Source organism: Tetrao urogallus (assembly GCF_951394365.1).
Source record: "Tetrao urogallus genome assembly, chromosome: 9".
In the NCBI taxonomy this organism is placed as follows: domain Eukaryota; kingdom Metazoa; phylum Chordata; class Aves; order Galliformes; family Phasianidae; genus Tetrao; species Tetrao urogallus.
The window spans coordinates 21,823,305-21,835,860 of record NC_136822.1 but is presented as its reverse complement, the minus strand read 5'-3'; the positions used below and the strand labels follow the sequence as shown (position 1 = coordinate 21,835,860).

General features: G+C 42.1%; 1 protein-coding gene across 1 annotated transcript; it reads left to right on the top strand.

Moving 5' to 3' along the window:
* Positions 1–1,009: 1,009 nt before the first annotated feature.
* Positions 1,010–11,505, top strand: MFSD1 (major facilitator superfamily domain containing 1; the record flags this gene model as incomplete). Its single annotated transcript, XM_079539496.1, has 17 exons — positions 1,010–1,161; positions 1,248–1,296; positions 1,729–1,841; positions 2,140–2,182; positions 2,583–2,650; positions 3,206–3,314; positions 3,763–3,865; positions 4,548–4,646; positions 5,268–5,379; positions 6,317–6,373; positions 6,870–7,026; positions 7,322–7,419; positions 7,710–7,822; positions 8,318–8,365; positions 9,045–9,105; positions 11,077–11,191; positions 11,446–11,505. 17 exons carry the CDS (start codon positions 1,010–1,012, stop codon positions 11,503–11,505), a joined length of 1,557 nt encoding a protein of 518 aa, XP_079395622.1.
* Between the last annotated feature and the right edge of the window lie 1,051 nt (positions 11,506–12,556).

Sequence of the window (12,556 nt, the reverse complement as noted above, 5' to 3'; positions counted from 1 at the left end):
CTCTTTTGTCCACGTCTGTGAACTGTCCAACGTTCACTGTGCCCCTGAAGCCCACACGTTGCCCTCCAACTCCCTCCAGCGGCTACAAAATTGAGGTCGTGGAACAGCGCTTTTGCGACACGCAGTTTAAGCCCATGATGCGGAGACAGGAATGAACTGAAAGAGTTGCATTGCTTTCAGGGAATCCGAACCAGTTTGGGAGGCTGAGAGTGTGACCCAATAATTTCTCTTTTCCAGAAAGGCGGGCGTTTGGTAACACAGTTGCGTTTTGGCACACGTCTAGCTGTTAAAAGGCACATACTGAGTGGAATGCAAACAGTTTATTCTCAGCAGCAGTCTGATGCTATGCCAGTGTGTTTTTAAGAGTTACTTTGGTTTGCTTGCATGGCTACTGATGAAATTAATGGCAGAATATTGGAAAGGGAACCTCTGGGTTCGCAGCAGGTCAGGTAATACATGACAGATGAGCACTGATGTGCTTCTGCTAGGCCTGCCATTAAAACATCTCTGTGTAGAGAAGCAGGCGGTGTGCCAGTGACTGAAGTGATGCCCATCCAGACGTGTGCTTGTTTTATCATTGCTGAATGCCAGGGCTGTTTTGCACAGCTGATATCCTGGCATGCTTTGTGCAGGGCAGGATTTGTGATGCCCTCAGGGGCAACAGAGACTCAGGAAAACACGATGGAAAAGGTGGTAGAATAAGCGGGGCCTCTTAGAATGCACAAAAGGACACAATTAAAGGAAAAATCTTCCCCCGTCCAGAAGGCAGGAGAGGCACAAGGCCTCACAAGCTACACTGCTTGCCGCCCAGGAGTTTGAAGTTCCTGTCCGAGGGTCTCAGGTCACTTTTTAGGCGCGATTTGGCCTAAAAAAGACTCTCCTTCGCGCCGCCGGAAGGCCCAGGAGGCCGCACCGGCCCGCCCGTTGCTATGGCAGCCGCGGCGCATTGTGGGCCGCGCCGGTCACGTGACGCGCGGTCACGTGGCTTCGCCCAGGTGACGGCGGAACCATGGCGGAGGAGGAGCGGGCCCTGCTGGGTCCCGATGGCGGTGAAGGCGACTCCGCGGCCCCCTCCCGTGCCCTGCCCGCCGTGTGCGACCCGAGCCGCCTCCCGCACCGCCTGATCGTCCTCGCGCTCATGTGCTTCCTCGGCTTCGGTGGGTGGCGGCGGGCGGGGGGCCTCCGTGAGGAGAGGTCGCGGGGTGCGCGGTGCCCTGAGGCCTCCCTGCCCTTCTTCTTGCAGGCAGCTGCTTCTGCTACGACAACCCTGCCGCGCTCCAGACGCAGGTTCAGGGGGTGAGTCGCTGCCTGGGAGGCCGCGCTCGGGCTGAGTCGGGTGGTGGGAGGGGGTTCTGTGTTCAGAGGGCGGTGCTGCCCGGAGCGGGGGCTGCTTTGTTTAAGGCTGGGGTTCTGCGACGGTTCTGTTCGTGCGGTAATTCTGGAATGTGGGTGTGAAGGGTTAAAAGAGTGGAATCGACCCTTGCAGGAGATATGGAGCGTTCCAAAGGGGAGTGGAGTGGTTTCCCTCTGCATGTCCCTGAGAAAACTCCACCTGTTGCGTTAAAGCAGTTTGTTCTAAAACGTCGGCTTCCAACAGATGCAGTCATCAAATTGTGCCCTGTGATTTCTGGTCAGAAAGCATGCTTATTTCTAAGCACTTGGATGCTTTTTCTGTGTCCTCAAAATTAATTCAGTTTATTTTTTTTCCTTCAAATTTCCTTTCTGTAGGATATGAAGGTGAACACAGCACAGTTCATGGCACTCTATGCCTGGTATTCCTGGCCCAATGTGGTTCTTTGCTTCTTTGGAGGTTTTCTAATTGACAGAGTCTTTGGAATACGGTAAGTGAGATCTTACTGTTTTCCATATTCACTGGTAGGTAGAATTAGGAGCATGTGGAATTCCACACTCAATAGCATAGTTCTTTCTGCAGTTTCCACTGGCACGACCAGATTTTTTCAGTAAAGTAGCTTCAAAAATGCTCATCTGTGCCATTTTTTTAGTATAGCTGTCAAGCTGTGGCATTTATTACTGAGAACTTCTTTTGGGTATCATTTTACGCTTTTGCTTTGCTGTAGGTTCAATATTGTATTGTACAGGAGAAAAAAAATATCTCTGATTAAGTTGTTTTCCTTACAGGTTGGGCACTGTAATATTCAGCATCTTTGTTTGCGTTGGGCAGGTAAGTGGAAATGAGAGGGTGAAGGATGTTATCTGTAGCTGCTCTGCTGGGAGTGAGGTGGGAAAGAAAACTCAGAAGGCTTCTCTGATCGTAGTGTGTGTCTCAGGTGAAGAGAACTGAAATAGAAGTCTGAATTGTATGGGGGATGCCTGGGAACAGAGGACTATGAATGAGAGAAATAACAATGGAAAGGAAACAAGTATTTTATTTGTTTGATGTGAAATTATCTGGGGGTATATTTGGGTAGGGTAGGAGGGTTAGGGGAAAAGCCTCTACAGGATATGAAGTGTTTTTTCAGGACTGAGGGGAAAATAATTTCTGTTTGTGTTTTGAGATGGTTCTCGTTTGTTTTCTCCTCTAGCTAGAAAATGATAGTTTTTCTTAAATGCTTTTCTGACAGGTGATTTTTGCCTTGGGAGCACTACTCAATGCCTTTTGGCTGATGGAAGTGGGCAGATTTATATTTGGGTAAGTCTAGAAGTGTGTCCTATGTACCCTCTAAGGTCCTGACCAGCTTTCTGTGCCCTCAAAATCTGCTGCTGCTCTTGCACTCAGACTAAAGTTTGAATGTTGGAGCACCTCTAAAGTCGGGGTGTGCATAAAGTTTAGTCAGGTTCATATTTGCATGTAAAATTAGAAAATAAATAGAGCTCCTCAGTATTATTGAATTCAGAAATTGTGGAACTGCTCAGCAGCTGAACCACTTGACTGGCTCTTCAAGGTTTTTACCTATGCAAAAGAGAAATGAGAAGCTGCTGCCCACCAGCTTAACTTCTGTTAAGGCAATTATAATCAGATACTTTGAACTCTTAAGGCTTAAGACACTGCAGTTCTTACCTGAACCGTGTCTGTAGGACTTCTGTCTCTTTGTGTATTTGCATTAGGTTTACCTGTTCCTAGAGGAATTAATCTGAAATACTGTATCTTAATATCACCAGCAAGGGTGGGATGTTTTCTTGTTACTCTTCTGTTGCAGTTAAAGTATTGTTTTGTACCTTCTTTGTTTTTGTTTTTTTTTTTTAGAATAGGTGGTGAATCCTTAGCAGTGGCACAAAACACGTATGCAGTCAGCTGGTTTAAAGGCAAGGAGTTAAATCTTGTGTTTGGATTACAGCTGAGCATGGCCAGAATTGTAAGTTTAAAACTCTATGGCTTTAATTCATAGACTTTAAGGCGTGCAGCTTGTCTTGGCAGTCAGACCAGCAAAAAAACAGCATTTCTAATGCTTCCTTGGAAATATTAGGTAAAAATGGATGTGCAATGTGAATTCAAAATGTTTGAAGATTTGTGGTTGGTAGATAAAGAGTGGATACAAAAGGAGATGAATGAGTAAGGTTTCTTACAACCTGCCACACGTCTTCAGAAGGCTGGTGTGGTTTAGCATCAGTTACTGAGTGGGACAGAGGCAGAACTGCCTGCTGCATCTCAGCTGTGCTGTTTGGTTCATAGAGTCACTCTGAATGCAGTGAGTGGAGACGTGCCTGTCCTGTTAGGGCTCTCCTAACTGGTGTGCTGTGCTATGCTATGGATTCAGGTAGTTGTGGAAAATATTTTTCTTTACATCAGTTTCTTTTGCCCAGGGAAGCACAGTGAATATGAACATCATGGGATGGATATACTCACGAGTTCAGGATCTTCTGAGCCATACTGGTCACACTACTCTTGGATTAGCTCTCCTGATAGGTTTGTAATATTTTTGAGCTGTTGTCACCTGGTGTTTTAGGCTTCTGAATTCAAGCTCTGTTCATATGTTAATGAATTCTTGCTATCTGGAAAGTAGGAAAGATGGAGTTGGGTCTGGGAAGAGCAATTTGAGTGCTTTTTGTAACAGTGGCTAATCATGTGCTTATGGAGAGCGTGCCTACTGCAAAATGCTGCTTGATCTCTGTGGCTGCCAAATTGAAGTGTGTGTCTTACAGCTATGAAATATTTGATGTACTTGGAGTAAAGGACAGACTTGAAAAATTGTAGCAGCCTGACGCTCAGAAAGGGAACTGCAGCTGCCTTTGAAACAGTGTGCCTTCCCTTCAGAGCATGAGGTTTAACACCTTGGTGTTGATAACAGGGCCTTGGCTTTGTTTCTTTTATTGCAAGGTACAGCTAGCAGCTGAGCTGTGCTGAGTGGGAGCCGTGGTAATATTTGCAGACTAAATAGAATTGTGTTAGTACTGCTGTAAGGCAGGTGTCTCATCTGGTAGACTTCAATGCCTATACCTTCTCCCCGTTGTACAGTTTGAGTCTTAAACTGATGTTCAAGGGACTGAATTTGCATTAGATGTGTAAAGCTATGCCTCACTAAAAGTTCATCTAAAAGCCAGATTATTGCTTGGTCTACATCTAAACGTGCCGCGTTACCTTCTTGCAGCTGGCATAACTTGTCTCTTTTCACTGGCCTGTGCCCTAATCCTTGCTTATCTGGACAAGAGAGCAGAGAAGCTCCTTTGTAAAGAGCAGGGAAAAACAGGTGAGTGCTGTGGTGTAAACATGCCTTGGAATTTATTCTTTCATTGTAGAGCAGTCACTCCATTTGTCAGTGCCTTTTTTATTGAGTTTGTTGGGAGCCTTGCAGTTCATTTCAGTTTGGTGTGTGCTTTTCCACTGGAACTCTGTTTTGTTGGGATTGGTTTTATTTCCTTCAACAGGTGTGCAAAAACATGCAGCTGTCTCCTTGTGGTGTTCTGAGTTTTTTGAGTGGGAGGACTTAGGCAATTAAAAAACAAAAATCGAGAGCCTGATTAAAACATAACACGAAGTTTCAGTCACAGCTTTCACAAGCTGATTAAACATTTCCTTGAAAGAAAGTGGTTTGTATTTAATTCAGTTCTCCACAGGAGTTTTAGAAGCTGTAGAGAACTTACACACTCATGTTAACGTGGGAGATGAGTTTCTTGGCTTAGGCACTGGTGATGTAGGACTTGTATACTCTGTGCTGATGCTCACTGTGCAAACTTCATCCAAGAGCAGCATAGTGGCAGGATTATAATGCTTTAGTAGTGACTCTTGGTCACCCTAATATTTATTCAGTGTGGATGAATTTCAGGTGTGTTTGTGGTGGCTGAAAGGTGTTCTCTTGCTTCCTCTGCAGGTGAAGTGATCAAGCTGACCGATGTGAAGAACTTCTCCTTGTCGCTGTGGCTGATATTTGTGATTTGTGTCTGCTATTACGCAGCGGTCTTTCCTTTCATTGGACTTGGAAAGTAAGTGTCTCACACAGCATAGCTTTTGCCTTTGAATTTGGCCAAGGTTTAACTAGCTGCAGTGTTATTTATCAAGGAAGAGGTGCTGGCTAATATTTAGAAACTCCGGATGTAGAATCACACTGGTCTCTTAGCAAATCTGTGCTATTTTCTCTTTTTTTTGTGTGTGGCACTTTTTGCTGCTCTTGTGACAGAAATAATCACAATCTTACAGCTTTCTTTTCTGTTGGGATCTCTGTTAAATGCTGTTTGTTAATGTGGGCTGAGCTGTAAGAACTCAGAGGCATGAGACACGTTCCATTCTCAGATTAAAACGTGATTTAGATCTAAAACATTGTGCAGAAAGCCATGAACAGCCGTCATACAGGATTCCTTCAGTATTCATTGGTTGTGAGTGGGGCTCAAACATGGTTACAGTGTTGGACTGAAGCTCTTTTGTTACTGTGCTTTATGTATCAAGGTGAAACTTGAAGCATTTCTATGTAATTTTCTTCTAAACCACGCGACTTGTTCTAGTTAAGCAATAAAGAGATTTCTTATGTATTTGGAATTAGGAACAGCTCCACACGTGCTTTATGTTGTGAGATGAGAGTTTGAGACTGTTAAAATCTCTCCAAATAATGTAGATACCTGTTTTTTTTTTCCCCACTTTTTGCATGTAATCCAAAGCTCATTACTAATATCTGATTGCTGCTTTATGTGTTGTTATATATTTTGTGTGTTTGCTTCAAATGGTTCTTTGTCCAAAATCTGTCAACTCGTTACAGCCTCCTAGAAGAGGATCTGCTTTGGGATGTTTGCTGGTTAATGCTGTATTAACAAGTTGTATGTAAACTAGTTTATTGTTTGTACTTTGTCTAGCTTAATTGATCCTTTTACTTCATTTATGTTTGCCTACTTCTGAACTTGTTTGGTTTTTTTTTTTTTGTATCTTCAGGGTCTTCTTCATTGAAAAATTCCAATTCTCATCTCAAGAAGCAAGTGCAATTAACAGGTATGTTTCAGTTGGTTAAAGGAGTAAATGTACTACTGCTGTGATTTAAGGGTTAAATGCATATCTGTGGGCTCTGACTGCTTGGGATCTGCTGGTGTAAGCAGTTTGCTCTTCAGTGGATCCTGTTCATATGGCATGATGGAGGTTTTACTTTGTTATGTGTTCCAGTTGAGGAGATGATGTTAATCTGAAAGAGGAAGTTCTGTCTGAAGGGTGTTAGTGTGGTATCTGGCAATTTGCTTTAGAGGTGGTGGAAACAAGATAACATCACTAAGTAAACAAAACTGTAGAAGTTTGAAGACTAATTGATGATGTGGCAAAGCAGAAAGCCCTTGTGGCGTGATTCCAAGAGCTCCAAGTACGTTGCTGTTTCCATCACGGGTGAGAAATACTTTCACGCCCTCAGACACTTGAGTTCTGGAATCTTTATTTTAAGTGTATTTTCTTATGGTTTCACAAGTTGAAAGAGAAATTCCCATTTTTCACTCTTCTGCAGTGTTGTGTACATTATATCGGCACCCATGTCTCCTGTCTTTGGAATCCTGGTGGATAAAATTGGAAAGAATATCATCTGGGTTTTATGCGCTGTAGTAACAACGCTTGCTTCTCATATTATGTTGGCTTTCACTTTCTGGAACCCCTGGATTGCAATGGTAACCAATTTTTCAAGTAGACCTTGATAGCTAAATGTGACAAAATAAGAAATTGAGCTGCTGATGAATTATTCTGCAGAAGTTTACCCACGTCTTCTGACTGCTTAGGTAGTCTTAAAACTTACTGTAATGTCCCTGATTTCATAAGGATATACAGCATGCAAATAGATTTAAAACCAAAGATGCTGGTAAAGGAAAACAGCATAACAGAAGCTAAACTCATGTGAGCTGTCTGTGGCTTTTTAATAGCAAAAATGCACCTCATCCAGCGTCTCTCTACTCGTTTATTTCTCAGTGCTTACTGGGAGTTGCATACTCCTTGCTTGCCTGTGCCCTGTGGCCCATGGTGGCCTTTGTTGTTCCAGAACATCAGCTGGGAACTGCTTATGGCTTGTGAGTACTTCCATCTGTCAGTTATGCTGACTTACATCCTCACACTGTAGAACCACTTGATGTGAAGTAGTTGTAATACGTTAATGGTTACTGTTTCTAGGAGGAAGTCTCCTGTAGTTTCAGGATGTGTGTGTGCAGTAGATCACTGTGCAATAGTGATATCTGCAGAAGTGCAGATTAACGACTACCATCTAGAACATGGAGAGAAGTTCATCTTATTGTGCAATAAAAATAAAATAGTTTGTTCTTCAGAAACTTTCTACACAGTGGTAATCCTTTGTTTATGTTAGTATGCAGTCTATCCAGAATCTTGGTCTGGCAATTATTTCTATAGCAGCTGGGATGATTCTGGACACAAGAGGATACCTGTTTCTTGAAGTCTTCTTCAGTGCTTGTGTTTCCTGTAAGTAGCAAACACACTGAAAGTAATGTTCTGTACATTCAGGAAACTCTTCTTGCCTCCCTTAATGTTTCCTGTAAAATGCTATTAACTGCTTTCTTACTGTGCAGCTGGGTAGACATCTACAGACATTTCAGCTGAGGCACTGTGGAAAGTAACTGATAAGTAGTGTCACGTTTTGTGCTTTTAGTTGTTGGGTTTTTTTTCCTGAAGCATTTTAGTGTAAGTAGTTGAAATGTCTGGTAAAAATGAGGCATGATTAAAAGTGTTGGTGAATTACAAGGTTACGTTTGTATGAGGGTCCTTATTAATGTAGATAAATCATTTGAGTTACATTGCTACTTGTGGGCACAGTGGGGTTCTCAGAACTGATGGAGATGCTGCTGATAATAATTACAGCTGTCACAAGAAATCTGAATTGTTGCTGGTTGGATGTTAAGCTGGTTTTATGTCATTGTGGTAAAGGTACTAACAGCTTAACCTTTTGTTTTTTCTTAGTGTCACTGGTAGCTGTAGTCATGCTGTATTTTGTGAATCACCTAACAGGTGAGTCTGGTGGTTTTTAGCTTCTCTTGATTCCTGTGATTTCATCATAATGCTTGGAGTTGCTATGCTGAGCTGCTTACAGGTAGTGGAGTGCAGGTGGGTGCCTGCTGCAGTAGGAGGATTTGGTGGTACCTCCTGGATAGGGCTTGTCCTCATCATGGATGTTTCCTTGGTGCTGTAGTGTGTAATTCACTGGGCCTTGCTGTGGTGTCAAACCTAATCAGCAGGGCACAGCACCTGCCTCTTGAACTAAGTTGAACGTGTAGGACATTCTATGGATTAAAATAGCTTTTTTCCAAACTGCTTGTGCATACTTGATGGTTATGTATCAATATGCTGCCAGTATGCTTTCCTTCACGTAGCAGTGTTCTTACTTTCTTAGTTTCTTCCTGAAAGATCGAGAGGAGAGCATTCATTTCTTTCCAAGCTGCTTTCACTTCCTCTAATCTTACAGGGTACTGTGATGAGTTGTGAAGAAACTCGTTACTCAGCAAAGACATGGCTCAAGTTTGAGATCCTAGTTTGGTTCCTGATTTTGCTTGCTTGTATGATTGTGAGGGAGTTGGGTTTTTTTCTTGGTACCAATTTCTGTTTTTGTACAACTGCTGTTCTCTTTCCTTAAGTAATGAGATAGGATATCAGTTTTGGAGTTTCACAGTAGGTGGTATTTCTGTTGCAGGTGGTGATCTTAACTGGTCAGCAAAGAAAAGAGAAAAACTGCAAAAAGTAGCTGCAAATGAGTAAGTATAAAAACCAGCGTCCTTTAGAAATTGTTTAACCAAAAGTAATTAATTAATTAGTGTCTGTACATACCTACTGCTGTAGGTCTGCCATTTGTATGAGAAGTCACTTTCTTTCCTACAAGATAGTAGTAGGGTTTCTTATTCCTGTCTCCTGTATGCAGAGGAAATCATAATTAACCTTCTCTCCTCCTTTCCTGGCACTTCTTACTATTCCTCTTTATGAATTTCAACTGCCTTCCAGCCAAGCAGAATTCAAGCATATCTCTGAAAAGTTTGCATTGCTTACTATAAAAGGAACACTCTTACATGGTGTATCAGGGTTAAAAATGGGGTCCCTATTCCTCAGGTTTTTGAAGCCTGTTTGCATGTAATGCTGAAATGCTTTCCCTTCTAGTTGGCAAAAACACTTCACTTGCAGGTACTGTGCAAAACACATGCATATAAATTCTTTGCAGATAAATACCTTGATAACGAGACCCGTTTTATTTGTGTGACTTCAGAGATTTCTCTAAAATAATTGTGTAATTATGTAGTTTACACTCAATTTAAAAGTAAGGAAATGAAACCCTAACCTGTCAACAAAATCTTGCTGGATGACTTGTGATGGAATGTAACATTGTCTTGATTTTCCACCTCCTTTGTGGTGTACATCAACCTTGAGGAAAACTGAAGGAAATTAAAACCTCATCATCAACCTTGACTGGTGATTAGGCAAGTTTAGTTGTGATGAGTGTCACCTGTGAGCCAAACACCCAGTCTTTAAAACAGATACAAGAGTTGTGAAAAGCTGCTGTGTACTCAGAGCAGAGGAAATCTGTGTCCAAGTAGAGCTAATTTTCAGCCTGCCTGGACCACATGTGTAACCCATCACTATTCACTGTGAGCAGAGGCTTTGTCTTGGAGTGTGCTGTGGGTTATATAGTGCCTTAGGGCAATGTTTTCAGTAATTTTTATCACAATGTTTCTTGCAGAAAAGAAATTTGAATAGCAAATATCCAGAAGTGGGGAGCATTTGATGGGGAGCATCATGTCGACTTGAAGAATTGTAGTGTTACTTAGTTTGATCAACACTGGACAATAGTTCTTTTGGAGAGACAAAAAAAAAAAAGATTTTTTTTTTTTTGGTGCTGGTGATTTTTCAGTAAATGGTTGAATTTTTATGCTTTGTAACCACTTTTAACTAATGCCACATCATCTCTTAAGGCTTGAACAAGTTGGTTTACAGCCTTTTTCACTGTGGAAGCTGCTTCATGGGAGAGGGCACCTGCAGCCCAGGACAAACGTGTTCATCTCAAAATAAAGCCTAAAGTGTCTTCTGTGTACAGTGCTGAGCCATGGTGGTGTGGGTGGAGATTTCCTAGCAGCGTTTTATGTACTAGAATAAGGTTCACTGCCTTCCAGAGCTTAGAAATGGCTCACTGTCACTGCCTTTGTCACTGTCTCAATGCAAGCCACTGTTCTAAGCTAAACGTGTTCAGAGCTTTGCTCAGTCCTGTTTCCCTCGAAGAATTGCATGGAAAATGACTGGCAGGGTTCTGATCACATATTGACTCTTTTGTAGGAAGTTGCTATTAACTCTGAAGGCTGCTGAGCGGTCTTTTAATTGCGTTTTTGACTATTGATGCTTTTGTATTGTAAGCTTATATTTAAGGAGTGAAAGTTTGTTTAATAAAGGGTTGTTGTGTTACAAATGCTCGTTGGGCACATTGTTATCTGTGGGAATGAAGATTTCTCTTCCTACTGAAGTCTTGCAAGGTAAATAAAAGGAAACTGCAGAAAATAGCCTCTCTCTTTCTTTACAGTGGATAAATGTAATCCATTCACAGCTTTATTTTAATCTAAAGCTCCGAATTCATCTGCAAACTTTGAAGGTATTTTTAGCTGTTAGAAATAAAACTGCCATATAAGATAGAGTTGCTGGGTTTGCACTCCTCAGTGCAAGTTTCTTAAATGAGTTTTCTTTTCCAGAGCAGAAGAACAAGAGAGGCTCAGACGTCAGAATGAAGATGACTTGGCTAAATTACAGCCAAAAGATGATGACTTTAGTTTAAGGAATAAATACCTCTCCAGACTAGGCGCTCAGGTATTAGTAACAAAGTAGGGCTCCTAACAGTAATAAATAGAGACTAAAATGTCTGCTTTAAGAACTTGGCTTATTGTTCCAAATAGCCAACACCTTAACCTCTGAGTAAAGTGTCAAATGTGTGTTTGTTCTCAGAAATGGTGTCACTGATGGTAGTTAAAAATGTAATGAGGAAAATGGAGATGAATCAGACCAAGTAAGCTGAGGAGCACGCTCATTGTGATGCATGTTTTTTAAATGTTATTTTTTTGCAGCTGCCAGATAATTACTCTTCCTATTTATCGACAATGGCACACAGAAGCGTGTTGAAATAGCATCTTGCCCCACTTGCAAGAGCAGAAATACGTTGATGTTCCTGTACACAAAACTTGATTTCCTGTACTGAGAACTATTGCAGCGAAGGCAGAACGATACACCACGTTTTTCTGCAAGCATAGATCTCATTTTGAAAGTATGTGGCTTAAGTTCCTTTCTGCACCTTGAGGTAAATAACACACAGATACTGAGGAAGAATCGTCTGGCTGTTCACTTGAACACATGAACTACATGCTAAACCATCCTTAAGTCCTCAGTGAGTAGCTCAAACCAGCAGCAAAGACTGATTTCTTAGTATGCAACCGTGGCTGAAACATAGAAGCTTCCCTGTAGTAATCATGTTGCTGTGAAATGAGTTGTGGTGTAAGCATGGAATATTTAGCCTCTCAAGTTGGACAACTTTATTGCCATATTGCAAACAGTGTTTCATTTTTCTTATAGAAAAGGTGAGGAAAGGCTGCCTCTTCTTTTTTGGCCCAAGTAAATATTTCTGAGGAAGTTAAGCTACGCACTTCTAATGCTACCATTCAAAAAGTACAAGCCCTGGAGCTTGGTACTAGATCATAGGCTTAGCAGTAACTTCATGTAAGTCAGGGTTAATGTGAAACTTGATCTACTTCAGAGGTTGCAACTAAGAAAAACATGGGAAGAGTTAAATGTAAGAACTGAGTTTTGGCACTCTGGAAAAAGTGGTTGCATTTCAGTGTGAAGGTTCTGCTCTTCCTGTAATTCCTGTGGAAAGCTTGCTCCAGAGCAGAGCTAGTTCCCGCTAACTCCAGCAGAGTGCATTTCCAGTACTGTTTTCTTCTTGTTAACCATGTCTCCTCACTTATGTACGTAGACATAAGTTCCTAAGCACTAATCCTCCTTTAAAGGCAGGAGCATCTAGCTTTCTTGAGCACAGGTTGCACTGAGCAAGGAGCTGCTCTAGGAGCAGAGCACCAGGTGCACAGGGGTGAGTGAGCTCTGGTTGGCTGCCTTCAGGGAGTTTTGTGTGCCTTGGTGCTCAGCAGAGTTCTGCAGGTTGGTTGTCTGCAGAGAAAGTATTTT